The sequence below is a fragment of the Haemaphysalis longicornis genome, unplaced genomic scaffold (genome assembly GCF_048455015.1).
Source record: "Haemaphysalis longicornis isolate Haplotype H1 unplaced genomic scaffold, Haemaphysalis longicornis Haplotype H1 scaffold_12, whole genome shotgun sequence".
Taxonomy (NCBI): Eukaryota; Metazoa; Arthropoda; class Arachnida; order Ixodida; family Ixodidae; genus Haemaphysalis; species Haemaphysalis longicornis.
Window position 1 is genome coordinate 47702178 of NW_027526225.1, and position 27143 is coordinate 47729320.

The following is a 27143-nucleotide window of genomic DNA, read 5'->3' on the forward strand; positions in this document are numbered from 1 at the left end:
GAGTACTGCACTACCATTTTTTACTTGGAATACGTTAATGTAACAAATTTGTTATTAAGCCTGTTTTGGCGCTAGTTGCTTAACGGCTTCAAGGGCTGCGTCACCTCTACCAGTAGTCTAACGTCCACCGATATTTTTACACAAATGGCGACCCCCTGTGTGCTCGGCGTTTTTCATATTTTTGCGGTGTGATTCAGTTCGATTGGGCGCGTGTGGATATTACGTTAAGTTCCACAGCTCTCGGCGGTTGGCTGAATATTAAAAATGGGACGCTCTTCGAAGGACAAGCGCGATGTATATTACCGGTTGGCCAAGGAAGAAGGCTGGAGGGCCCGGAGTGCGTTCAAGCTTTTGCAGATCAACGAGGAGTTCCATATCTTCACCGGTAAGACCGACACGAGATGTTTAATTCCTTCGTTAGCGAGTATGCTTGCTCAGATTATAATGTACAGGGTTGTTGCACGCTTTTGGGTGCAGTATCTGTGATTGTCTGACGATTGGCACGCCATACAGCTGGTGTCGAAAACCTGCCGCATCGACGCGCGGTCTTTCGAATGTGTCGGGTGTTGTGGCGAAGTGACAGATGCCGCTTTCGGTTCGTCCTCGCTGTATTTTCCTGCAGGGGTCACAAAAGCAGTTGATTTGTGTGCTGCTCCCGGGAGCTGGAGCCAGGTGCTTTCGCGGAAACTTCGGTAAGCCTTCAACACAATCTTGAAATCCAGTGCTTTAAAGTGACATAACCACACTTTTGTATAGGGTGTACAGTCGAGGGAGCGCGTGTCGCTCAGTACATGCAGAGCGGTCTAGCGATGGAATGGCGAACTGTCATAGTTGGTGCATTTGGCGGAACCACTCCCTCCCTGACAACGGTTGACAGCGCTGTTGTCTGCTGCGGTAGCCACGTTAAATATCTGGAACCGATTCCAGAGAGTACATGAGCCGATGAGGGGCTTTTTATCAAGCGCAAAACGGAGCGAACGCTTTAAAGCGTTTGCTTTTCGTCGCTGGATTGGGTGATAAAAAAAAAAGTGTTATCCTCCGTGATATAAGTAATGCAGCAGGCAGCCGCGCGATAAAGCGCTTTCAGGGAGTGCGCCTGCCAACCGCACGAACTGCGAGAGCGCGCCATCCTCTCACCAGAGCACTCTGCATGTATTGAGCGGCACGCGCTCCCGTGTTTACTGTCATAAAGCTTTCGACTGTACTTGCTGCGTCTTGACCGCGGCGATTTTCAGCCGCTTACTTCCGCGCTGTAATATGAACGTTGGCTTTTGTTCCAAAGTTAGCAGCAACAAGACCTTGCTGTCAAAGACTGTCGATCTGCGCACAGCCACAGGCAGCCGCGGGCACCGGCCATCCAAACTCTCCTTGGGGACTGAGGCGTTGGGCTGCTTAGTTCGAGGACGCGGATACGATCCCGTACGCAGTGGCCGCTTTCCTGATGGAGACAAAGCGAGAACACTCCCCGTGTGTTGAGATTTCAGCACACGCCAAAGGGGCCGCGATGACAAAATGCAACTTTGTTCTATTTGAAAGAACTAGACTTTGGTAGCTCACGCAAGAGATATTGACCGGATTTCAAATTCACGCTACAGTGACATATGGGCAGGAGTGATGTGTTATGGACCAGCACTGTAAGCATTTTTATCAGTTTATTAACGGCGTATTAGCGTTCGAGTGATTCAATCGAACAATACTATACTCGGTGACAACTTAAGAACGGCACCGGAAGTTGCCGCTGGGCCTTATCACCGTAGCCGGATGTTTCTCCGCGCGGCGCAAGTAGGGCGTTACTGGGAATATTTTGAACATGGCGTGAGCCGTTCCGGTGATTTTTTGGACTTAATATGCTTATAAACGACTCCAGTGACGACAACCAAACTGCTTGAGACGAGACAGACGATATCACGCATTCAGAGCAAACCCCTTTCAAAACGCGCGCGCACTGACGTCACGGGTCCGGCGCTTTGGCGGATTGATACACTACATGAGGTGGTGCCGTTCTTGAGTTGTAACCGAGTATAGAGAGCCCACTACCATATCCCAGTCGTGGTTTGTGGCAGTCGCTTAGTTGCCAATTGCACAAACAAGATTCTGTGAGGTAATTGAAAAATTTCCGGAAAGCGTCTTGGGAAGTCAACCATTTGAATAACGCCTGGTGGCGGGCGAGTTGGTTAAACATCGTTGGTTGGATTGCGCTGTTTGTAACACAAGGTGGACCAAAAAGGGCACATACACTTGACGTATGGACGGCACAGTCAATACGTCAAGTGTGCGTGTCCTTTTTAGTCTGTCTTGTGTTATAACCAGCGTAATCCAACCAACGAAGTCACCACTGTTGAATAGGCTTTCTTCAATGTTTAATATTTGAAGTTTGCGATAAAATTGGTATTGTTGTTATAGGGACAAAAACAGCCTTTCTGATGCATCGAACTCGTATTTTCTCTTTATGGTTCCTTTAAAGGTCCCCAGGTGGTCGAAATCAATGCAGAGTCCTCCATTAAGGCACGCCTCATTCCTCAAGTGTAGCTACAACAGTTAAACCCCACAATCAGTCTATGGTGGGGACAGCTTACCTTGCTCAAGGGTTGTAGGGCTGGTCGGTGAAATCTGTGGAAACAGAGGAAGGATGGGCAGGCATCTGGCCCTTCAACCTATTGTGCCAGTTTTGGCTTGCGGAGAATCTTGGAGGGACCATGGTGATGACGTACAACTCCGCTCAATCCAATTGCAGCCCTTACTCAACCACCCCATTCTCAGAGTTGTTCTCGACTGTGCCACAGCACAGCACTCAATCATTACACCAGTGATTTCACACAGTGATATAAAACAGCTCTGTTCAGTCGATACAAGACAATCGAGCAATTTTAATGGACAATAACTTGCAGGAAACAAAGAAAAAAACAATTCCAAAGCAAAAGCCTCAGCCCCCACGGATGTTGGAGACACACGTGGGTTGCTCTTGTTATGGTCCGAGGTTTTTGCCTGGCCACCAAACTTGGGCCAGCCGGCTTGTTGGAAGCATCAAGCATTCGGCCACAATAAGTGGGCATCTTCCTGCCAAATGATCTCCTGGGTGAGAGTGGTTTGAAGCAAGAACAGAACCTCTGGTTGCATTATAGCAAAGGGCCTGGTATTGTGGTTCCCTATGCTTCATATGTAGTGGCCTAGCCTCAGCTTTTGGTTGGCTGTACTTGTTGACGTGGACACTGTCTACTTTTCCAGCAACTCCTTCCGGACAGGTTACGAATGGGGCTGTAAACTGGACGATTTGAAATTTGCCACTTCAATTGGAAATCACAAAGCGATGGCAGCATCTTGTTTTCTTCAAACAAGATTGCAGGAAAGTATAAAAGGGGGAAAGTTTTTAGTGCAACTGCATGTTGTCTTTTTAATCAACTCGGGCGTTCAATTTCTCTTTGCTTCCAGCGTATCACTTTATTCATTGTTCTTCAGGAAACTGCCACAGCCACTTTTGCGATTCGAAGGGTGCCATGATATGTGCAAAGTTGAATGTAAAAAGGTTTGGATCAGTGCTAGTTCAAGCATCATTAGGGCCGACCTGCGTGTTGTGAAAATCCACCGAAGTTGTGAATGACACCAATGGCTTTGGGTGCACTGGGCAGCTAATGGGAGGGAGGGGCTGGTGGGGCATTTGCTGCTGCCGGGTGCTGTCAAGCGTACCTTGAGGCTGGAGCCTGTCATGGCTTTCTAGTTCCGTAGTTCCGCCCTGTACCCTGTATGCAAAGAGCAGACAAACAGTTCACACTTTCTTTTTTTTTTTTGCCTGGGTAGCGCTGCTCTTTTTTTCCCCCACTCAATGTCCAGAAAAATGGACAGCAATGATCGTCTGCTGCCCGTCAGGCGGCCACCCAATATTGGCTCGGGTAGATGCCTGAAAAACAGCTTTCTTTTCTTCTTTTTTTTTTTCAAAGCTGACAGCATGGTTTGCCACTTCTTCAACTTTTAGAGGTTGGCTTCTTGTCCGCCGCTTGAACAAGAAAAGAAAGTGCATGCACCTTTGTCGGTGCTGTGTGTTATGGCATATGCACACTTGTTCTTTCTTGTTAATGTACGTGAATTCTAGCTCGCATGTTTTTCATTGTGTGCGCTGTGCAGAGCAAGAAATTGAAAAGAAGCAAAGCGCATAAATTTGCACATTTGCATAAATTTGCACGTAAATGTGCTGTGACAGTCTGAATTAGCCACCGCCCTTTCCTTTTTAGACCACTGCTGCTGTGAAACAGTGGGCAGAAAAGCGGTGCAGTTATTTCACATTCTTTCCAAGGAGTTGACTAGGTGATCTGCTGCGGTCACCTACAATGGGTGTGCTTTGCATTCACACGGAAACTAGAGCTGAATTTGTTGCAACACCGATATGTGCTTAGGGTTGTCCACAGGCCTGGTTTAAGCCCACGAGCGATACACTCTATTGTGCTTGGCAGACATCAGCCGGTAGAACTTGGATGCGGAACAGCTTGGCTTAGCTTGTCTACGTCCTTTGCTATTACCCAGAGCTTCAAACCCCTTTGGGCAAAGCTCAGTATTTCTTGAAATTAATTTTTTTCCCTCCAGTGCAACTCTCGGGCTGCCTAAGGCTGACTAGTGTTCTCTGCTTGCCCTCTTGTCTGTTCTTGGCATCTCTGTGTTGCTCCAGGGGGAACCCAGTGTAAATCTTGGGCGGTCTGAGTGTAAGTTGTGCCCTCTATCTGCTTTTTCTTCTATGCTTGACCGTGCCGTGTTGTTGCAGGGCAAACACCGAGAATCCGGACGAAGTGAAGATAGTGGCTGTCGACCTGCAAGCCATGGCACCCCTGCCAGGCGTCATTCAGCTCCAGGGAGACATCACCGAGGTGAGCTGGTGAAAAAATTTCTCTGAGCGCTTGCATCTGCTTGCGTGCTTTGAAAGCGAAAGCCTGATGGTACATCTTCACATCTACCGCTAAGTCAACGAGGTGGTTCTGGTTCCAGCTGTACCAGTTGGACATCATCATCATCATCACCAGCCTATCTACGCCCACTGGAGGGCAAAGGCCTCTCCCACTAATCTCCAATTGTCCCGGTCCTGCGCAAACTGTGACCGATTTGTCCCCGCAAACTTCTTGATCTCATCTGCCCATCTAAATTTCTGCCGCCCCCTGCCAGGCCTGCTTGCCTTAACTAGGGATCCACTCTGTTACCATTAATGACCAACGGTTATCTTGCGTTCGCATTACATGCCCTGCCCTCGTCCATTTCCTCCTCTTAATTTCTACTAAGATGTCCTTAACACGCGTTTGTTCCCTGACCCATTCCGCTCTATTCTTGTCTCTTAACGTTACACCTACCATCTTCTGTTCCATTGCTCATTCTGTTCCAGTTGGACAAGTACATTTTATATACATGTCCACCTGTCAACACAGCAGCCACGCTGTTTTACTGTCTCAGGGCTACACTGACGTCCACTCACACCCGTCTTAATCCACTATAATACTACCTCGCTAAATCATTACTACCAATCACCAATAAATAATTAGTACATCTTAACTCATCGTGATCTACCTTTGGTCATTACTGTCGACCACTAATCAATCATTAACTAACTTTGGTAATGACTAGCCATCTTTTTGCATGGCTGGCACGCTTTGGTTTTCTTTTGGCCTTCCTTGGATCATGTGATATTATTTGTACCAGAATTTGTACTGTTCGTGTCAGCTAAGGTCATTCAGGGTCACCTTCACCTTTCACCTTAGTGAGTGGAAAGGAAGAAAAAAAACTGGGAAAGCACAAGCAGGGTGTTTGTAGCTTTTAAACAAATTGAATGCAGGCTGGGGTTGAAGAACTTCTATATTTATGCAATTGATCTCATTGCAGTCAAACCCACCTACTGTAATGTGAGTTTGGGACCACCTTATACCAGACATCACATGAAACGTGTTACATGGAGAAATGACAACCGGTGCACTACCAGAGTAATGGAATAACTAGAGAGAAATGGGGGGTGATAACTTGATGGAGCGATGACATCAAAATTTGATGGCAAAGAGTAGACTTGAATGGGGCAGTTTGAAAGCAGTGGTGAAGTCAATAGGAGATGCCTTCATCTTGCAGCAGACATGCATGAGCTGATGATGATGTGGGAAAATCGTAGTGTCATCAAATCTATTACATGCCATTTAATGCGTAGTTTTGTCAGCCACCGTGGCTGTTTTTCTGGTGCGGGTGAAAAACATAAATGCGCTCGCATACAAGGCATTGGCACTCATTGAAGATTCTCAGGTGCAGTCATAGCTTACAGGGGCACTAATATGGTCACGCAGCCAAAGACGGCGCAGTTGTCTTGAAGGAAAGCAAGTTTATTAGAGCGAACTTGTGCTCCCCTAACAACTCAAAGAATACACAGGTGGCAAAGCAGCACTCAACAAAGTGACGTGCGCAGGCGAGTGTTGGCGATCGGAATCCCGCGTCGTCTGCTCTGCAGGCTTTTATCTTTCGGCGCGAGTGTTTCTCGAACCATCGATTTACATATAGAACGTTGTAGATCAAAGAAGATTATTCGAGGCTAGTGACGTTAGCGCGAAACGCTCTCTGTATCAGAAAGAGATAACCCGTGCGGCATAAAAATAAACAATGGAACACGCGCTTCGCTTGGGACACAGATAACAGAGCCGGGCACGGTCGGGCAGTAAAAACAAAACATAAACAAACAAACCCAATGCCTAGTTCGCGGCAATATAGTGGGGCTCTTGGTTATCAGTCTGGGACTCATCATGGACTCCCCAAAAAGCAATGCTGCATTTGTTTTTCGCAAAAATGTCAATGCTGTCAAACGCATCACGTGACTGAAAGATTGCCTTACACAGTCGATTGTGTGGGGAATATGTGGGGACAGTTTTGGTTTTGGTTGCAGGTGCAATATGGGGGTGCAGGTTATAGTCGTGAAAATATTGTAATTAGTTGGTTCTCCCCCTTAACAGTATTTTTAGTGCAGTGCAGGTGTTAAAATAGAGCTTCCTAGTTCCATTCCATTGTGCATGCTGCATTTTGGGTGGCACTCTGCATCCGGCAATTTCGGTGCGTACCTACCTTCTTTATAATGAATGTCTGTTATAACGAATGAATTCTCACTCCCTGCGAGATTTCGTTATAACAAGCTCTGACTAGTGTAATACCCGTGCCACACGTACACGAAAAATGACATTAAGTGCTTAATGCTTTAATTTTTAATGCCATTAATTTGCTGCTACACACAAAAATCCAATGTCATTTGCTCTAATGCCATTTTTGGTTTAAGGAGTTCCACACAGCTCATTCGCCTTCACGAACGCCTTAAATCTACCTACTCTCAAACGCGATGAGCACCAAATGAAATCAACGAAACTCTCAGCACCAGAGTGTTGAGGTGGAAATTAACGGAACTTCAAATTAATATGATTTTTAGTGCACTCTTGGTGGCAAAGTCCTGAAGAAGACGAAGTTCACTAAAACAGCGACAAGAATTAAAAAATCGTGTTAAACTTGTTTTGAATTTTTCAGATTTAGCTACTGCTGGCAGGCGGCGTCAGCTGCTGAAGCCACTTTTAGAAACAGCTCACACCATTTTTGAGAAAACACTATTTCTCATGACGTTTTCTTTCACAAAAACCATTTTTAATCCTTGTAAGACGTTTTTCTCTACGTTGAAAGCTTCTAAAATACGAGTGCATTTCTCTTTTTGGTCATTATCACCATCATGCCTAACACATTTCATGCCTTTGCGTTTTCACGTGTAGCACGGCTCACCCAAATAATGTCATTCTGTATCTTAAAACACTAAGCACTTAATGTCATTTTCCGTGTTTGTGTGGCACGGGTATTAATTGATCGTTAACCCTCTGATGGCAGGCCCGAGAGCCCAGCGGCATTGTGGCCTTATCATCTCTCAATTCATCTCATCAATCGCCAACAGGTTATGGTGCTTCTTGAAGAAACCTGCAACGCTGTTTGTTCCTTCAGCGAGGTCTCTCTTGTGTCTTTCCCCTCCAACCAGGTCACCACAGCCCAGAAGATCATCGGCCACTTTGAAGGGGAAAAGGCAGACCTTGTCGTGTGCGATGGCGCGCCAGACGGTGAGTGGAACTTCAAGGCGTGGGGACAGGGGTTTATTGGGATTGTGTGAGTACACCTTTGAGCCACACCTGAGCCTCATTTTCTCTCGTCTTTTTTTTCCCTTGTTTTTTTGGTCATATACTTGTGTCCCAAGGAAACGGTTCAATTTGCGACAGTCTAGTTGGATGATCAGAGACTAAAGATCAAATGCAATAGCAGTAGCAAAGAGAAATGTATGTGTATCTATAAATTTTCAGGTTTTATCAATCCTCCAGTGTCTTGCTAATTTTTATGCAGTTTTTTTTTATGCGCAAAAACAAATGTTGTGGATGCATCCTCGTGCGAAGCCCCTCTGTTATTTTTACGGGCAAATTGTGTATGTTTAGACCATAAAAAAGGGGTGCATTGTCCATTTTGGAGTACTTTGGGACATGTTTTTTTTTTTTTTTAAGGAAAAATTGGGGTGCAGCGAAAAAAAATTGGTTTTCAACATTTCACCTTCCGCATAAAAGACACCATGATAGATGGAACAGCAATTAAATTGCTGCTACACTACATGAGCCACTGTTCCTGGAAATACACCTTTACTGATATAGGTGACCGGTAAAAAGCGCAAAGGCTCATGGGTCCGTTGTCTACTACCGCCACTTCTGGTTCGACATCTCTCCTTTCCTCCCGTACACCTGCGGCTTTCATGCGCGTGCGTGCGTGTTGTTTATTTGTCACAGAGCGCGTACCTTTCAGAGAAGCCCCCAGTAGGATTAATCGTTGTTATTCGTTGATTGCGCAATGCATAAGCTTTTTTGTGTGTGTGTGTGTGTGAAAACAGATAAGCAACACGCACACACGTGCATGAAAGCCGCTAGCTTACGGGAGGGAAGGAGAGATCTCGAACCGAAAGTGGCGGGGCTCCGCGGGAGCAGACAATGTACCCATGAGGCTTGGCACTTTTTACCGATCACCTAGTGAAAGGCATCATGGAGGCAGTGTAAAACTTTGCCCAATTTGAAAACCTTTTGAGAAGCCTCTGCTTTGAGATCTTGGTAGATTAGTTGCTTTGCTGGCCTAATATTTTTAATTTTTTTCTGGCTGTCGTCCCTAGTTCATCTCACATTGTGGTTAAAAAAAATTTGGTTAATTTAAAGTGGGGCACCATGGAAAAATAGTGACTACCACTTAGCACATTTGGTCACAAATTTATCCACTGTGGCGGCGTTGTTGTTCATCAAACAAGAATATAGTGGAGTATAAGATCTGTTTTTAATGATGCATGGTGTGAAATACATGGCTGGGCTTTAACAAATGGCTATGGAGCAGAGTTTGGAGTTGTGCTTCATGAAGCATTCATCACACAGACCTCAAAAGTCATGTTACGGCAAGATTTAATGACTCTGATTTCCATGCCAGTGCTTTGTGTCAGGGAGTTTTGGCAAACATATGCCTACACATACTGTCAAATTTGTGTGCCATAATTGGTCAAGCATTTGGCGCTAGGATTGCAGTTTTTTCTTGCGAGGCAAAAAAAAAAAAAAAAAAGAAGTGTTGAAATTGCATTGAAACTTCGGCGTGTCTCGCATTTGGTAGGGAAGGATCACACATTTCAAACCTCAGAACACGCAAGAATTCCTCTCGCCTCTTATCAGACCTTTGCTGTCTGTTCTAAGCAGGTACCAACATTTGAATCCAATCACTACCATTTGAGCTAATCATTTCTTAGCGGGAACGTGGTCAAATGTAAGGGTTGTCATTAAGCGCCTACATTTTCTCGCATGAAGGACTTGGCTGTGTGGCGAAAAGCAAAAACGCCCCTGGTGTTCGAGATTTCGTCGCACATTAAATATCCCCAGGTGGTCGAAATTAATCTGGAGCCCTCCACTACGGCACGCCTCATTGCCTGCGTTGCGTTGGCGCATTAAAGGGGCCCTGAAAGGCATTTTGAGCACACTAAATGAACTAGCGCAACCGTTAGATTGGGTCGTCAACGTCCTCTGTGCCAAGTATTACTCTTTTACGCGCAGCGGAAAGCTCACACTTTTGTTGCAAAGTTTGTCGCTTTTTTCTCACCCTTTCCTTCGTGTTTTTGGACGCCGCCATCTTCACATGTCTACATCATCGATTCCCAGATGTTCGTCACGAGCTAGACATCCTGCTATTGGGCGGCTTTTTCACGCACTTCCGGCAAAGAGATGAGTCGTCTGCTCAGCGTCGGCTCGCCGGCTGATCTGCCGGCGGAGTGCCGGAGTGCTTGGGCATTTTACGACAAACGAAACAAGTGTAAAACAAACGCCTAACCGTTTGTATTGAATGCAACACGGCCATAACACGACATGGATATTCTGTTACCTGAGTACGTTCCATAAAAAAAGCGTTGAAGCCCCGTGGCACTTCTTTCGTGCAATCGCAGAGCACGCCCTCAGCCGAATGCCCGCGTTTGACACATACATTTTATTCAACTTCAAAACAATCCAGAGATGCGTTTCTAACGAACACAACGTCACAACATGCGTTGCAAGTCTGAACCACGATTGACGGAGGATGGGTTGCCTCCTGCCCGCCGTAAATTCGGTACTCACTTTGCGCGCGGTTTGCGGGGACGAACAGCAAGTCACTTAACTCTGGCGCACAAGCCGATGGCTTTTAGCCACGCACACTGCACATACCCCATGCGAGGTTGAGTCGTACGTCGCACGAGAAAGATAATCCAGACCATGGGAAGCACTATCCACCCGCAGAAGCACAACGTCGCATTTCATCGCGAAACAAAGGCGTCCACAACACACACACCATCGCCTCCTGTAATGCCAAACGCATCTCGCACTTCCCAATGGGAGTGAGTGGTACGCCTGCAGTTCCCACATGTCGCGAAGTGGGGCCCCAAGCTGAACCGGGATCACGCAACCGTAACTGACTTCTGGAGCGGTTTGTGCCTTGTTGCCAAGGCAACCGATGTTTGAGATTGTCAAAGAAATGGCGCTCGCTCCAGCGCTAGAAAGCTCAGAGCCGCGACTATGGTGTCTGGAAGGGGAAGTGTGACGGGCGCTATATGCGCGCCATGCTTGGCTGCTGCACGAAATGCGATGAAAACCTTGCAGTCCGCTAGGGGCGCTGCACGAGGGAGGGGAGCGGCCTTGGAAGGGTCGTCGCATGCGTCGCTGGCGTTGTGTTCACCTTTCAGCCGAGCGTGTTGTCCTGTGGTGTTGTGCTGTGGATGTTGCCTGTTTTGTACGCGTACCGCATTTATCGTCTTGAATGTACGTTGTGCGTTTTCCTTGTCGATCGACATTGGCAGGAATGTAGCGAAACCTTCAAGAACATCATTCCGCCGAAGCCACGGACGGCAAGCTTGTATTGGTGCTATAGGAGGCGTTTACAATGTTTTTCTCATAGGATAAAACTTCATGCGTTCAGCATGCATGATTTCATCGCTTCTTTAGGCTGCCTAAAATTCGACCAAGCCTGTTGTCAGGCTCACTGTAAGGCCCTGAATAAGGAAAGAGTTGAGCCGCCGGCCCGCAAAAGCATTTGATTGATTGATTGCGGGGTTTAAACGCCGACGCTACACAGGCGATGACGCGCGCCGTAGTAGAGGGCTCCGGATTAATTTTGACCTCAACCTGGTTCGGTGGCGTCCGCAAAAAAATACTAAGAACAAAACCTGCGCTGCCCGTAATTGGTGCACCACCGCATAAAGTAACGTGCGCCGAAATCTCGAACGCACAGGCTTTTTTGCTTTGCGTGCCTCCGCCAGCAAAGCGGCCGCCGCGGCCGGGAGGAAAAATCATTTAAAGCTTCGGAAATGTTGCGCTTTCCAATTTATGCACTCTACATGCTTTATTGAAGTGTATGCAAGAAATAAACTGGAACATGCCCTCCAAATTGTGCTTGTGTGTACTGATTTTGCAGGTGTATACTGATTCCCAGCGAACTTGCAATTATTTCCCCGACATTTGCTATTGTGAACATTGAAATTGTTTTCTCGGATGTCAGATAATTCATTTTAAATAATTGTACATCAGTAACAAATGCACCGCGATCAAGAGCTGAAACACGAAAAGCAAAGATCAATCATAGGCCGGGAAAGGTTGATACTTTCCAGGTTATTTCGCTTTGAAGGCGCAAAGACTGCCCTTTAAAAGTACATGTTATTCCACATCGCTTGTATTCCACCTCCAGAAGCTACTATGTTTACGTTTCTTTGTGTACATTTCTATTGTCTTATTCACGTTTGAAAGTGCAGTACTGAGTTGGGGAAGTTGGTGTCCGTTCACGAGGTAAAATAGCGCGGAAGGAAGACCGACAGCACGACCAATGCCTCCGTGAATGCCTCCGAGGCATTGGCACGACGCAGACAAGATAGCTCTTGTCTAAGTTATGGGTCCCGTCTTCTTTTTGCGCTATTTCCATCATTCAGTATGCGTTCATGTTCCAAGCTTGCCCGCATGCGCGCGAAAACTGCCTTTGCCGCGATATGGCAATAAAATACTGGCGAAAGTTACCAATGCACCTGGATCAATATCTAGGCGCAGCATTGTTAGTGAATGATTGCATCGAACAGACAGCCGTTCCAGCTCTGGACAATGAAAGGAGCTCGTCTGCTTAGGTGCCGGAAGACGCGAAAGAACCAGCGTAGCAACGAAGCCGTCTGCGCGCAACATGTGTCAGCGCCAGTTCCAAATTACATCGTCCTTTTAGTCGTTTCTTCAATTTAGGAACTGCTTGCACCCTTTTTGCGTACCATATTAACGGACACAAATCAAATTTCTCCCTATCAAGGGCGATTTCGGAAGAAACGCAATGCCTACCGCCGGCACTCCGTACTTTCGGTGGCAGCGTATCGGCGCTAGCGCTAGCTCCCCTCCTCCATTGTGGCGCCACCTAAGAGCTGTAATCGCTGATCTGTGCAGCCTCTCGCTTCTGCCCGTCACACTTCCCCTTCCAGACACCATACCGCGACGGAGCATGTTTTGCCAACGTTGCCGCTCTCCACCATGCGTCGCCCCAAGCTGAACTGTTCACATGATTGAAGCGTTTTGTGCACGGGTTCTGTATCGGTTTAATATGACTTTTTCACATGCCGCCGGCAGGAATTACCACCGCCGCAAAATAAGACCCGGCACCAGCGGGGCCACATCTGATACGGCGCTTTTTGGATAAACAGTGCGCGGTGCATCAAGGGAACGAGCGCACGACCCTCCCTGTGCGGCTGCGAGTTCGCCGCCGATAAAAAGTCATGTGCCGCCAGCAACGTACACCGCGAAAGGGCAAGGCCAGGCCGCCGCATACATGCGGCCAGGTTTTTCGTTCGCTTTTCCAGCCTTGAGCGGAGTGCGGAATTCGTGGTGTCAACAAAGCTTGCCCGTAGCAGACGACAGTCTTGGTAGCGCAATAGCGGAAGTACGTCACCGCTGCGGAGCGCAGCATCATGGGAGGCAAAGCTCGCGCGCCGTCAACAGCGGAGAGTAAGTCGAAAGGAGGAGGAAACGCGGAGCGACGATAATGCGCGGTTTTTGATTTACGATTTCTCAACTAATACTCATCGCTTTAACAAAATTCTTGCGGGAGGAGATTACAAATACATTGCTTTATTTGGGTACACGTACATCCATGCATCGGCGGAAGGTATTTCAGGATCCCTTTAAATCCTACAATCAATCAAGTCGACTTGGCTGCGTGCCGTAATGAGCAAACGTTGAATAGTGAGCAATGAGCAATGGTAAATATTCTCAGGTTACGACTGAACTATCTGCTTGGTAGCTGTAACAAGTGCAAATACTAATTCTCGGAGCCACATTAATTAATCAGAGGTTGCCTCGTTGGCCTGTACTGCACTTGGTAGAGGGTGCTGCTTCACATTACTGTGGTTTGTTTTGGCGAAGGTGGCAAGGTGGCCTTGTTGTTATTACAGAATTTTGGTGCCGGGGCTAAATACTTGGCTGATTTTAAGGGTTTCATTATGGCAGCAGTTTTATTTCAGATATGGACCGCATCTTTTATTTGTTAACCAACATCACGGAGTTGGTTAACAGTTGGTTAACAGTTTGAATGTTCTGGTTAAACCCGTGCTACACGTACACGAAAAATGACACTAAGTGTTTAAGCTCTCAAGGTACTGAATGACATTATTTGGGCGGGCCGTGGCGCACGTGAAAACGCAAAGGCAATAAATGTGGTAGGCATGATGGTGATAATGACCAAAAAGAGAAATGCGCTCATATTTTAGAAGCTTTTAACGTAGAGGAAAACGTCTGACAAGGGTTAAAAACGTTTTTTTTTTTGTGTGTGTGACAGAAAATGTTATGACAAATAGTGTTTTATCAAAAATGGTGTGAGCCGTTTCTAAAAGTGGCTTCAGCAGCTTCCGTCGCCTACCAGCAGTAGCCAAATCCGACAAATTTAACACGACGAGTAACACGATGTTTTGCCTTTTGCCGCTGTTTTAGTGAACTTGGTCTTCTTCAGGACTTTCGCCACCAAGAGTGCACAAAAAATCGTATATTTCGAAGTTCCTCTAAGTTTCCACCTCAACACTCCGGTGCTGAGAGTTTCGCTGATTTCATTTGTTGCTCATCGCGTTCGAGAGTAGGCAGATTTAAGGCGTTCGTGAAGGCAAATGAGCTGTGCTGAACTCCTTAAACCAAAAATGACATTAGAGCGAATGGCGTTAGATTTTTGCGTGTAGCAGCAAATTAAGGTAAGGCAAATTAAGTTAAGGCATAAAGCACTTAATGTAATTTTTCGTATACCTGTGGCACGGGTATCGCATTTCCTTTTTTGTGTGTGTGAACGGGAAATGGTTCGAGAAGATTGTTTTGGTGATTGCATGACCCCCAAATCTCACTGCTTGTGGTTTGCCTCTTGTAGTGACTGGGCTCCATGACATCGACGAATACATTCAGGCAGAACTTCTCCTGTCGGTAAGTGGCACCTCTTGCGCCTTGGCGGAGGAAAAAGAGATGAATGACTTTGCCATTACACTCCATGGTTTTGTTGTTCAGCTGTGTTGTGACCTTTTTTTGGGGCTCCTGGTGCGTGCCGTACTGCGGACCAGTAAATGAGCTACACAGCCGGTTTTAAACTGAAGGTGCTGGAGCGTGCGTTGATGCACATGGAAACTGGGTGACACCAGTGTTGCCCCAGTGCTGGTATGCTAAGGGCGAAAACGAGAGGTTTTCGTACAGGGATAGCCGCGTGTTCCGTGGGCCCAAAGAAGGGAAGCTTCCGAGTGTGAGAAAAGAAATTTTGGAGTGCCTTCATGGCACGGAAGACGGTGCGCTGTGGACCAACTACGAGTGTGAAGCCTCGAATGACTTCAGTAGGGAGGGCAGCTCTATGGGGAGTAGGGGCCCACTAGTATGATGGGAGTAAAAAAGAGATTTAATTACTTATTACCCACGTGTTCTTACAAAAATGGTAAGGCTCTGACAATGCTTCTCTCTTTGCAACTTTATTGCGTGAAATTTCAACTTTTAAAAATCTCTTGCAATTCTTTCCCACTTAATGAACCCTCCCCCCAAATTCGTTGCCGAAATTTTCTGTAAAAAAAGTGGGTTCATTACGCGAGCAAATACGGTAGCCTTAAATTCATCGCCGGCACACTTTCTCTCGGATGAAGGAATAATCAGTTACAAGAAAGTTTTAGACTACTTGGCCGAGGTTGATTTTTTGAGGGAAATTTCTTATCGCACATGACCGCAGCTTGTCCGCCAGTAATGAGGACACACTGCTGAGGTGCTTTTCCGTGACACTCAGGGGCCTCATCCTTTTTTGTGCTAGGCAAAAACTCTCCTCCCCAAGGCACCGTGATTTTCAGCCCAAATCTTTTTCTACTCTCTCAACTAGTTTTATTCACTTTTTACCAACAATCATCGGCCCTATACACCAATTTTACGTAAGCATCTTTTGACGAAAAGTGTACAGCATATAACTCACCTGCGACATTAACACACCCTTGTTTTGGCGCTCTTTGGCCTAGAAGCCCTTGCACCAGCATCATCTTAAATTCATCACCAGACAGGGTAGTAAATTAGCCGATGTCATGTGAGGTAGGTGCAGACATGGAATCAAGGAAGTGAAAAAAAAAAGTATTTTTTTTTTTTAAGAGTTGTGTTTCTTGTGAGCTGTGCCAGGCAGGGCCGGCTGTTGTGACTGTGTTGCCTGCCATAGTCAACCGAATGAGCTACGTCTCGCGTCCTCTTATTTTGGCAAACCCTCCTTTGTTGCTCCAGGCCCTGAACATCACCACACACGTCTTGAAGGACGGCGGCACCTACATTGCCAAGGTAATGATGCTGTGTGCACTGTGTAGTAGCGAAGATGTGTCGATCCTTTCGGTCGCTGTCATCGTTCAAGAAACACCACTGCTAGTTCGAGTGAGAAAGAAAACAACAGGATTTCTTTGTGTAGAAGCACAGAAGGTTTCTTCTTCGTGTTCACAGACTGAATCCGTCGCAACACACTGTCTAGGCCCAGTTTGTTCGAGGCCGATGTGCTTTTTAGAATTAAGGGCAGGCTTCTCATTTTTGAATGAGCTTTAGAACTTGTAGTGTTCATTTTACAAAAAAAACAAAAAAAAAACATTTAGAGACATTTTGCAGTGTTTTCGAAACATTTGGGCATTCAAGAAGTTCAGTTGTTTCTCTTCCACTGCTTTGGCACTGCTTTGTGTCCTTAGACCTTTGCAGTGCACCTCTGAGTTTGTGCTTCGTATTCTAGCTGTTCTGGTGTATACGGTTCCTGCTTTCAATTTTTCTTGAAGAGTGTAGGTGTGACAGGCGATAGACGATCCAAGTGGTGTGGATTGGGGGAAAGAAAAAAAAACTATCCATAAGTGGTGCCAGCAGTAATTTGGTAAATATTCGCACATTAAATGGCATTTTTCGGTTGCAAAGCAGTGTACTTTTGCTTTTGGCAATGCGGCAGCTAGAAACAGAGCAGTGGGAAGATTTTAAGTGATGGCTAGGGATGATGCATGCATTGTGGAGAAGCTGTAGTTTGGTGCGAAATTTGTGCACGACCTGCACCCCGACTTTACTCTCAAGATTTGTCGATTACCGGTGCGTACGATATGCACGAAGATGCAGTAACAATCACCAGTTCACACTTGATGTAGGACCTCTCACGGAATGTAGCAGTGCAGTTACTAATGTATTTTCTCTGCCGCTTTCGCACGCTCCTGCCTTATTATTGCTTCCACTTTTGCCCATCCGCAAGCAAAGAGTCTCCAAAGGGACACTCGCGTTATTCCCGCTCCCTTTCCGTTCTTACCTTTCCTGTCTGCAGATCTTCCGGGGAAAGGACGTGACCCTGCTGTACGCCCAGCTGAAGCTCTTCTTCGAGCACGTCACGGTGGCCAAGCCGCGCAGCAGCCGGAACTCCAGCATCGGTACGCCTCCTCGACAACCTGACAGGCACTGCCGCCCGCCTTTAGTAGGGAGCAGTGTAGTTGTCGCTGTTAGTACAACACTGCTGCGATTGCCTGCTTACTACTTCATAGTACAACTTGCAGTACAACTCAGTACCGTGTTGCAACTTGCCAGTGTTTATGGTTACAAAGAACTACCAGTAGTTATTAGTGATTGCACCACTCGCATGGCACAAAGCAAGGGGGGGGGGGGGGACAGAAAGGGTACGCTCTGAAAATGTGTGTGGTATTAGTACTTTTTCTTCCTTCGAGTTATGGGGGAGGAAAAATTGAAAAAAAAAAAAAGAGTGCGAGAGAATTCAGTGGTTCAGAGCCCCGTTGTAGTGTACACTAGCTATGTCTAAGTGTTGCACTTTTTTTTTTTTTGAGCATTTTTGGTACCCCACGTTTTAATACGTACTTCCCAAATCTCATGATCTGAATTTCATTCGAGGACAAAGACCTTTATTTTTGCATATTTTCTTGGCACTACCAGCTGGCAATCTACTATTCAATGTGGCATTTGAAGGAGACCAAGAAAGTCAGTGTCAGCTCGTTTCATTTCTTGCTCTTCTATCAAGTACTGATTGTGACCCCAGGAAACATTGCTGCAGTTTCTTGCGCAGTGAAATGTAGGGAATGGCTCAGTAAGATTTACGAGAACAAAACCAGAATAGCTCCTGACACAGCTCACTTGGCCAAGCATGGTTTCAAGCATGGTTTCAGCAACATTAACAGTTGCTGCTGTTCCTTAGCTCACCCTGAAAGCAGCTAAGCTTCAAATATTCATTATTTGAGCCACAGGCTTCCGTACACAGCTGGAACTGTGCATGTATTGTGAGAGTTGCAACAGCGTGCAAGTGGTGGCGAAATTGGATCCGTTTGCAGTGTGATAGAAGTGCATCATTTACGTCTCTTACAAAACAGTCCTAATGCAGTGTGACTTTAAGATTGAGGAATGCTGGTAATGTGGGCATATACCGTTCAGGAAGGGACAAACGGGGGCTCCCTTACGTGAATATTGGAACTTAATGTTCTTGCCTTTTGTTGCATCCTCCAGGTGCATCGGTGCCGGGTAAGCATTTGGCGGGAAAGTTTTGCGCACAAAATTGCGCTCTCTTTGAAAGTAACTCAAGCGACGCAAAATACGTAATGGCCCTGTCACATGAATAGCCTTCGATGTGAAGCGCCATTCATTTGTATATAGTTTAAAGTAAGCTGAGGATGTAACGTCGTGGCTGGTGTTGGTTTATTTATGGGCGCTTCTTAAACTGCCGCTCTCTATGAAGTTTGTCTGAAAGAGCGTTGGTGGTAACTATGGAAGCGCAATGGCCTTTTTGAAGAGGCATTTGTTGTGTCACAAGTTCGCTCGAATTCGGCATCCTTGTTCAGTGCAACCTCGACAATGTGTTCCCTGGCTGTTGTATTTCTTTGCCTGTTACGTGTTGCTGGTGCAGTTTGGCTAAAATGTCCACAAGTTGCCTCTCTGTATTACAAACTGCATTTTGGTCTTGTACGCCAACACATCGCAATGTTTTTGCACAGTAGGCATGCCTGAGTATAGTGAGAAAAAGTTTTAAAATATTCAGGAAAAAAGGCAAACTGCTTCCAAGCAGTGCACAGTGAGTGGGAAGAATGCCAACTGTGATATTAGTTATTTCATATATATGTTGTTCTTTTTTTAATTGCATTAAAGCATAAATCCTTAGTAGGTTTGTGTGAGCCATCATTTAATACAGAAGTGTCTTAGGTGGCCAATTGCTGTCCAGTCTCAGTAAGCTTGCATTCACTCTCTCAGAAACAGGTAATTTAACACTGATGCATTGGCATTGTTTTGAAACCAAAGTTTAAAGGCGATTGTTCGCCTGAATATCGTTTGAAGTCCAGGAACGATGTTTTGCTCTACTAAACGCCACCTATCGCCCCCGGCCAGCTTAGACCGCACAAAGCAGCACCAAAATTTGACTCCAAAACAAGCGATGCTAAGGCGGTTCGTCAAAACTCTCAAGATGTGCTGCACATATGAAGAAACAAAAGAGACGTATGTATTTGTGTGTGCTTAGAATCTGTGTCCTGTTGTCTGCTTGGAAAAGACGCGTGGTGTCAAGCATTTACTGTGGTGCCCTAATATTGCCTGTTCTGGAATATACTTGTGTGTGTCGCTGACCTTGACGTCTCGCTCTCGCCCTTGCAGAGTCGTTTGTCGTGTGCCGTCGCTTCTCCCCACCTGAGGGCTACAAGCCGTTCATGTTTACTGGCTCCATGAAAGACTGTAAGCGGACTTGTCTTGTCATTCATTCGTATAAATGTTTTTTTTTCCCTTGCTCTTTTTCCGCCATCCCATATTGTTACACTCGCTGCAGTTGCCGAGTAAACAGAACCATAGAAACGAACTGTTCCGGTTCGTAGGGTGCAGCTGTTCCGAATATTTTTAGGTTTTTGAAATCCTGAAAAAAAAAAAAAGGAAGTTGGTTTTGTTAGGGGGCAAGTACAGTGGCTTCATCACACGGCTTGCGCCCCCAGCACTGGCTTTTTTCCATGACACTGCCACGTGGGATAAAGCAAACCACATAAAATTTAGATGAAAAAATGCAAGCTAGGGGTGTGGAATAATGGATTGGATTGGATTGGATTGGAATGGAATGGATTTTCAGTTTTAGAGTGAATATAAAGGGAGTAATGGCTTTGTTTGAATGTTACAAATCATAGTGAATACTTTTGAATTGAAGTGAATATCTAGCGATTTCCAATAAGGAGACTGACATCTACAATGTCTGAAGCATGCTTTAGTAACTGTTCTGTAGGCAAATGGAAAAAAACTCATTTAAAAGCGCTAGCAAAATTTTTCTAAAACAAACATACTGAATCTGTCCTGCTGCTTTTAACTGTATTGATGATATTACATTTTATATGGGGCAAATTTCTCATCTCTTTATTTTCATTTATTCACATTACCCCTAAAGGCCCTCTAGACGAGGGTACTACACGGGTAGGGGGGGGGGGGGGGGGGGGGCAAGACATTATACAAAAATAAGGGCAAAAATACAAGACGCATTGTAACCAGTAATTAGCTGTAACGAAGGGAAGAAACCATAAATACAACCTACAGCCATACCGCATTGCACTATCGGTAAATAATCAGATACGTTCTGAACATAGTGCGCAAGAGCTCTAATTACTTGACACTTTTCGGCCGTAATATTGGCTGAAAGATATGTATATATATATAAGACAGAAACAAGAATTGGCAGTCAAGAAGACCTCGGAAAGCAAAGGGGAGGATGTAGTAGCTCAAGATAAAGAATTTGGAAAATAAGAAAGTGGAGAAAAAATGCCCGCCAGGCGGGATCCGAACCCACGACCTCCAGACAAGGCATATATATATATATATATCAGGGTGTCGAACCGGAACCGAACCGAACCGAAAACCGGAACCGAACCCGAACCGTTATTTTTTGAGCACGCTGAACCCGAACCGGAACTGAACCGGAAAAAGAAATAACGGTTACCAGTTCATGCCGAAACGGTTCGACCCTCTGTTGTTGATATTGCACAGTCAATGCAATTCAGGCCTTTTTTTCTTTCCCGTACCATCAACTTCGTACTTGCTCGCGCACTTTCCCCTCCAGACAATTGAACACTATCACGCTTTATGTAACAACAGGGGAAATGAAGGAGCACCAATGTAGCATTGGTCTGTTGCTGCTGGAGGCGCGAGCGTAGTGCAAGCTGACCAAACGAAATGTCATTCTCGGCAGCTTGCAGGTGATATAAAACGACTTTGCCCTTCCCTAGCTGCGACTTCATTGGAGAAATCAGGCTGCAGGAGTGCTCCACTGCGCAACAGCGAAAGCTCACACCCGATGTGTGCAAACTTTTTGCATTTCATAATTTGTTGAAAAGGTCCGACACCTGCAAATTATTAATACTTGACAAGTGTGACCGCAGGAGCTGCTCAGTGTCTAAGCTGTTTGCTAAGCCGTTTGCCCAACTCGCTACATTGCTTCTACTGCTACTCGTTCCGGAGGGGAGTACTGCTGTGGACGAATTAAAGAGCGTCTACCCAAAAAGTCCCATCTCATGCTCCACGTGTCAAATTTCCCTTTCATTTTGTAACCGCATTATCTGTTATAAGATTCCGCAATGTAGCACACGGAACGATGGTAGGGGTTCAGGCGGTACGATGACATACTGATTGTAATGCACACTTTCGGTATCGCAAAAGGAATTGCAGTGGTCAGAGCAATAATGCAGTGACTGAGCGTAACTAAAGCTTACTTTTAACAAAAGTGTGGCTAACACATTCGATAAGGTGACAGCTAACAAATTATTCAGGGTTACCAAATAATCTAATTCATTGGTAGTATTTATGTGCCTGTTGTAGAATTTTTCTGTTTTGTTACAAATATAAAAAATGTGCGCCATTGTTATTAAGCGCTGGTATTTGAACACGCCCGTACGCAGGATTAAATTTAAGGCCTCAAGGTTAGCGTGATGGGCGATTGCATAGCGACAATTGCGATTTCAACAAAAAAGGAAAGGACAGAAAATATATCCCACCATCATATCTCTTGGCGTTGGCTTTATGAATAGTTGCTAGGACAACAGAAAGTCTGAGCGATAAAGAAGGTGGTAAATCGTCGCCACTTCATGTGTTTTTCTAATATCTCCTAATTGTTTAAAGTTTCCTTTGCAATTGCGCCACTGCCCTTGGGGAGCAGCACCATTTTGAATGTCAGTTTGTGTTTTGATTTGACGGTCGTTTTAAACTAGTAAATGTTTTTTTTTCTAATTTTAGTGATAATTCAACTAATCGAACCGGTTCGCGAACCGGTTCAAGCTCCCGAACCGGTTCGCGAACCGGTTCGGTACGTGATTTTGTCGAACCGGAACTGAACCGGAACGAAATTATTTCACCCGAACCCGAACCGTAACCGAACCGGTATTTTTTTCGGTTCGACACCCTGATATATATATATATATATATATATATATATATAACGTTCTGACAATACAACGTTCTCTTGTTCTGACTTCAGCCAGAAGTGTCTCAGTTCATTAGCGTAATGAGGGTAAACATTCCGTCAAGCAGGGATCAACACATTTCGTGTTAAAAACACATAAACAGCAGTTTCTTGCATGTGCATGCCATTTCTAGGAAGGGAACTCGGTGTATAGGGCGGCACAAGGCATAGAAATTAATCTGATTTTTAAACCCTCGTCAGAACTTCGCCTTCATGGCACCGTGGTATCATCCCAATTTTGCAATTGCATTAGGATTTGAATTTTATTTTCGAAGAGTACTTGCCGCAAAATGATCCCACATTCAAAAGAGTTATAAATACGGGTTCAGCAAAGGGCATTTCATGCGTAACATGAATGTGTAAGAGTTGAGATTAAAATTCGTGCTAGATAGTGATTGGTGATAGGCCAACCAGCTTTGGGATTGCCACGGTGTTAATGCCTTGTTGTCAAGAAGGCTTCATCTAAGTGTCTAGGAGTGCACAGCTGAGCAAGTTCATCATTTTTCTTATGTCCTCTGTAGAAATAAAAAAAACACTGCAGGTTTTAAAAAAGAAGGTCGTCTTTGTGCGTCATTTGATCAGAAAACTGACGACTCAGGGACTGTCAGCACGCAGGTGGTCTTCTTGTCTAGAGGTTGTTGACCGGGGTGGCGGGGTCAGCTGTGTGCCAAGAAGATACTAGTCAAGGCGTTTCACAGACGCATCTTCCTCTATCGGTTTAGCCAGGTACCACTAGCGAAAAATGCTGGTGCGTGTTTGCAGCACTCGATTGTGCAACCAACACTCTGTATTTTTCGAGCTTCGAAGTAACACTTCGAAAATTTGTTTCTAAATTTTTGGATAGGGCTATTCGATCTGGAGCCGAATTTGATATTGCCTTATTCGGTTCTATATTTGAAAATTTCAAATACTCGCACGCATTTAATGTAATCACAACAGCTTGCACGGGTGAACAAAGTGAAAAATATCCGCAGTAAGAACCGACGTTGTCGTGAATTACTGCTGCAGTATTTTTTTTACTGAAATGGTTAGCTTGAAGTTTACCTTTTTTTTTGTTCCGGGTTGCCCTGTAACGTTCTTGTATTCCAGGAGGCACAAAAGAATGTTGAATGGTTGCTGTTGCTAAAGAAAGCCCTTGGCGTTTGAAGGCTTAAACTTTGCTTCCATATGAAATTGGTTGGGCAGTGCAATAACGCATAGAAAAAAAAATTATTCCTTAAACTTACCCACATATTCGATACCGTTTTAGTGGTGGTCCAAAGGTAGATACTTTCGAAGTGGTACCAGTTTTTCAGGTTCCTAAACCACGGGAAATGCTTTTACTTCAAATATTTCAAAATAAGAGGTGAAGAACGCAGATGAAATATTTTGTGCCACAAATTTTGGGAAAGTTCTTTTTTTTTTTTTTTTTTTTTTTTTTTTCTTGCTTTACAAAACCCTTCGGCTTTATTCGAAAGCGGGGCATCTGCTTTGATTTATTTGTGGCCGGGAAACAGTTGGCGTGGGCCGGGAAGTCCTTTTAAAGGAGCCATGAAGAGAAACTACAACTTCGTTTAATTTGAAAGAACCAGGATTCAGTATCTCACTCAGCTCCATTACAGCCCCAAAAGATGTTTTTTTAACGAAAAAAAAAAAAAGCAAGAAGTATTTAAAAAGTTTCAAATTTTGCGCCACAGTGACTTGTTATGAGCAAGAATGACGTCATACGGGCCAACAATAAAACATAATTTTCGGCGCGTTAACTGCGTGTTAGCATTCAAGTGATGCGGTCAAATGGAACAACTAGAGGCCCCATTACAGAGGTCCAGTCATGTGTCGTCGCGACAGGTGTGTTAGGCGGCCGCCAATCGCACAAACAAGGTTCCGTGACGTCATAGAAGAGTTGCGGGAAATTTGCTAGTGGGTCGCGACTGCTTCACACGTTTTCTTCAATACCTCCGTTATTTGTTTCGAAGATTGCGATGATATTGGTATCATTGTTATCGGGACTAAGCAGTCTTTCTGATAAACCCAACTTGTATTTTGTCTTCATGGCTCCTTTAAGGGGCGGCTAGCTCGGGTGTTTTTTTAAACATTTGCTACGTTCAATTTGTTGTGTTGCTGTGCCTATGTTGTGCTGCTGTAATGGTGCTGATCACAAAAATTACTCCGACATGTCGCACCAACAGGAACAGTTTAGCGAGGCATTTATTCCCTGATATACTCAGGCTATCGAGCCAAATAATCACTTCTAACCAAAACCTTGCGGTCCAAGGGGTGAGACAGTAGTTGACACAGGTTTATTCAAAACACTCACAGGTATAAGAAAGAATGAGTTCAAAAAGTGCAGTAACATAAAGAAAGCACTTCATAATGATTCCCTACATAAGAGGTGTGTTGGAAATGGTGGCCCTCTTCCCGAAATATAGTCTGAGATTTTTTATTTATTTATTGGTACTGCAGGCCAATATTTAGGCCCAGGCAGGAGTAGCAACAATACAAAAGTACTAAGCAAAACAGCTCTAGCATCGTCACAGACAATGTAGGAGGTACATAAAATACATCAAAAAACTTCATACAATACAAGAACAGACAGCAATCACTTCATAACTCAGTGCAGCCCTAAGCAAACACGATGCTTGAAGGCCACAGAGATGCTTGAATGGACTGTTTGTGAGGCCGTGTCTTCAGTGTACGTACACCTCGTCACCAATGATGGTGTCTCCTGTTTGAGGGACAAAACATCTGATGAAACCGTTGCTCTTGTTGTGCCAAATAGGAGTTGCATGTTTCATCGAGATGAGCTCTGGATTTTGAAACCTCTTTGTATCTTTTGGTCCTGCGAAAAAAGGGAAGTTTTGCAACGTATACTAACTCACACATGCGAACGTTCATTTTTTTATTTTCGACAAATGTGTCCTCTGAAGTACAGTTCATTTATAGCTGGTCATCAGTAAAGTCATGGTGACTAGCACTCAGCGTCATGCTCTTTCTTGACCTGCCTCTCTCTTGTGTTGATGAATACAGTGGAGGTCACCATTGATGAGCCCAACAGGAGCATAGTTCCGTTCGTGATCTGCGGAGACCTTGACGGATTTGACTCGGATCGGACGTACCCTCTGGAGGTGAGGCGGACGTTGTTGCGGTCTCTACAGTTCTTGAGATTTGGATAGCGTAAGCGTAGGGGCACGCGTGGTCTCAATGTCGTAGTCACCATACTACACACGTAAATGGCCACAGATTGTGGCAACGGCAATTAGGAAAGAGAAAGGGAGCATTATGGCCTGTTTTGTACAATTTCATGGCAAATATTGGCAGCGTAGTGAAGGTTGTGCGTAGCTCAGAATCTGTTTTTGAAGCTAACATGATGAGTTTGTATTAACTACATAATTCATCACCCCTCTTAGAGAAAATCACCATGTTTTAGGGTGAAAAGGAAAAAATTTGTCCGTCGACAGCCTGGCATAATGCACAGCAGTAGCAGCGAACAGCTAGGCTACAAAAATTTTAATGCATGGTTGGGTGCAAAACTTGAAACTTATGCCCAAAGACAAAAGGAAGTAGATGCATGTATTCTTTGTCGTCAGCATGCCCTAAATACCCTATTTGCGAAATGTTCACTTGCCTAGAGCCTGGAGTTATGTTTGACCCTTCGTATGGCACTGTTCTCCGTGAAAAAGTGTGACGGGAGGACGTAAAACAGAGAGAGGTTATTGATTAAAGAGCAACAGCATTGTTGCAGGGGAGAACATTAGGGTGCAAAGCAGGAACAGCAAAACCAATAGAACAGGATAACCGAAATACAACAATTTTCTCCCATTTGGTGCCCCTGTTGAAAGATTTGTAAAAAAAATAGCTTTACCTTAGGTAAAAGATTACCATCTGCCCATTCATGCAACTAATAGTTTTTTGTTTTTGTTTTGATGGCGTGTGCTACTTCAATTTTCCTATCACATGAGCATTGCAGTGTATCACTGATAAAAAGAAAAACCCGAGTTGAAACATAAGAGCAGCTCTCGCTGAAGTTTTTCTGCAAACTTTTGAACGGGGAGATTAGCCCCGTATGCAGCCCTGTAGCAAAGCCCAGTGGCACAAATGTTTCTATGAAAGTGTGCAAAAAAAAAGAGTCTTGAAGATCTTCCCCTCTTCTTGTCGATGCAGCTCGACAAGCACGAGAGCTACGAATTCTGCGAGCCCGTGCAGCCGCCCATCGACCCACCGTACAAGGTGGCCAACGCCATGAAGAAGCACAACAAGCTCGCCAAAACCACCTTCGAGGACGCCAGCGGAGAGGAGGCGTCGACGTCCTCCGCACTCCTTGATGACGCTGGCATCGAGCTGCTGGCATCAACTTCCGCGTCTGCGGAACAAGAAGCAGGCAGCGGCAATGACGCGCTGACAGACGCGGCTTGCGCGGGCATCGTCGAACTCGACCTCTCAGACAAATAGTAAAGCTGTACAAATGACCGCACACGAGTGGCTTCTCTTTCTTGAAGAAATATGTCGAAGAGCAGCAGCGTTTTTCACTAGCAAGCATTGTGTTGCCTGTGTTGTGATCGCTTCAAACTGTGGGTGTTTAAGGGGGGACGCGGGTCTTAGAATGGTCAAAAATGGCCAAAATATCGATTCTGAGAAAATCCAATTTTTGGAATTATTGTACCTTCAAGCACCTG

At 45.2% G+C, this 27143-nt stretch overlaps 1 protein-coding gene across 1 annotated transcript; it reads left to right on the forward strand.

Moving 5' to 3' along the window:
• Positions 1-125: 125 nt before the first annotated feature.
• LOC144162608 (tRNA (cytidine(32)/guanosine(34)-2'-O)-methyltransferase-like) lies at positions 126-26941 on the forward strand. The gene is made up of 10 exons (XM_077693218.1): positions 126-385; positions 623-692; positions 4751-4853; positions 8009-8087; positions 14929-14981; positions 16293-16346; positions 17347-17449; positions 19662-19739; positions 25498-25595; positions 26632-26941. The coding sequence occupies exons 1-10, from the start codon at positions 265-267 to the stop codon at positions 26917-26919; spliced, it is 1047 nt and encodes a 348-aa protein (XP_077549344.1). The 5' UTR covers positions 126-264; the 3' UTR covers positions 26920-26941.
• Positions 26942-27143: the final 202 nt, after the last annotated feature.

Coding starts and splice junctions, on each gene's coding strand:
- LOC144162608 (XM_077693218.1), top strand. CDS start 265: ATGGGACGCTCTTCGAAGGACAAGCGCGATGTATATTACCGGTTGGCC. Junction 8,088..14,928: donor GTGCGATGGCGCGCCAGACG/GTGAGTGGAACT, acceptor TGCCTCTTGTAG/TGACTGGGCTCCATGACATC. Junction 19,740..25,497: donor TACTGGCTCCATGAAAGACT/GTAAGCGGACTT, acceptor TGATGAATACAG/TGGAGGTCACCATTGATGAG.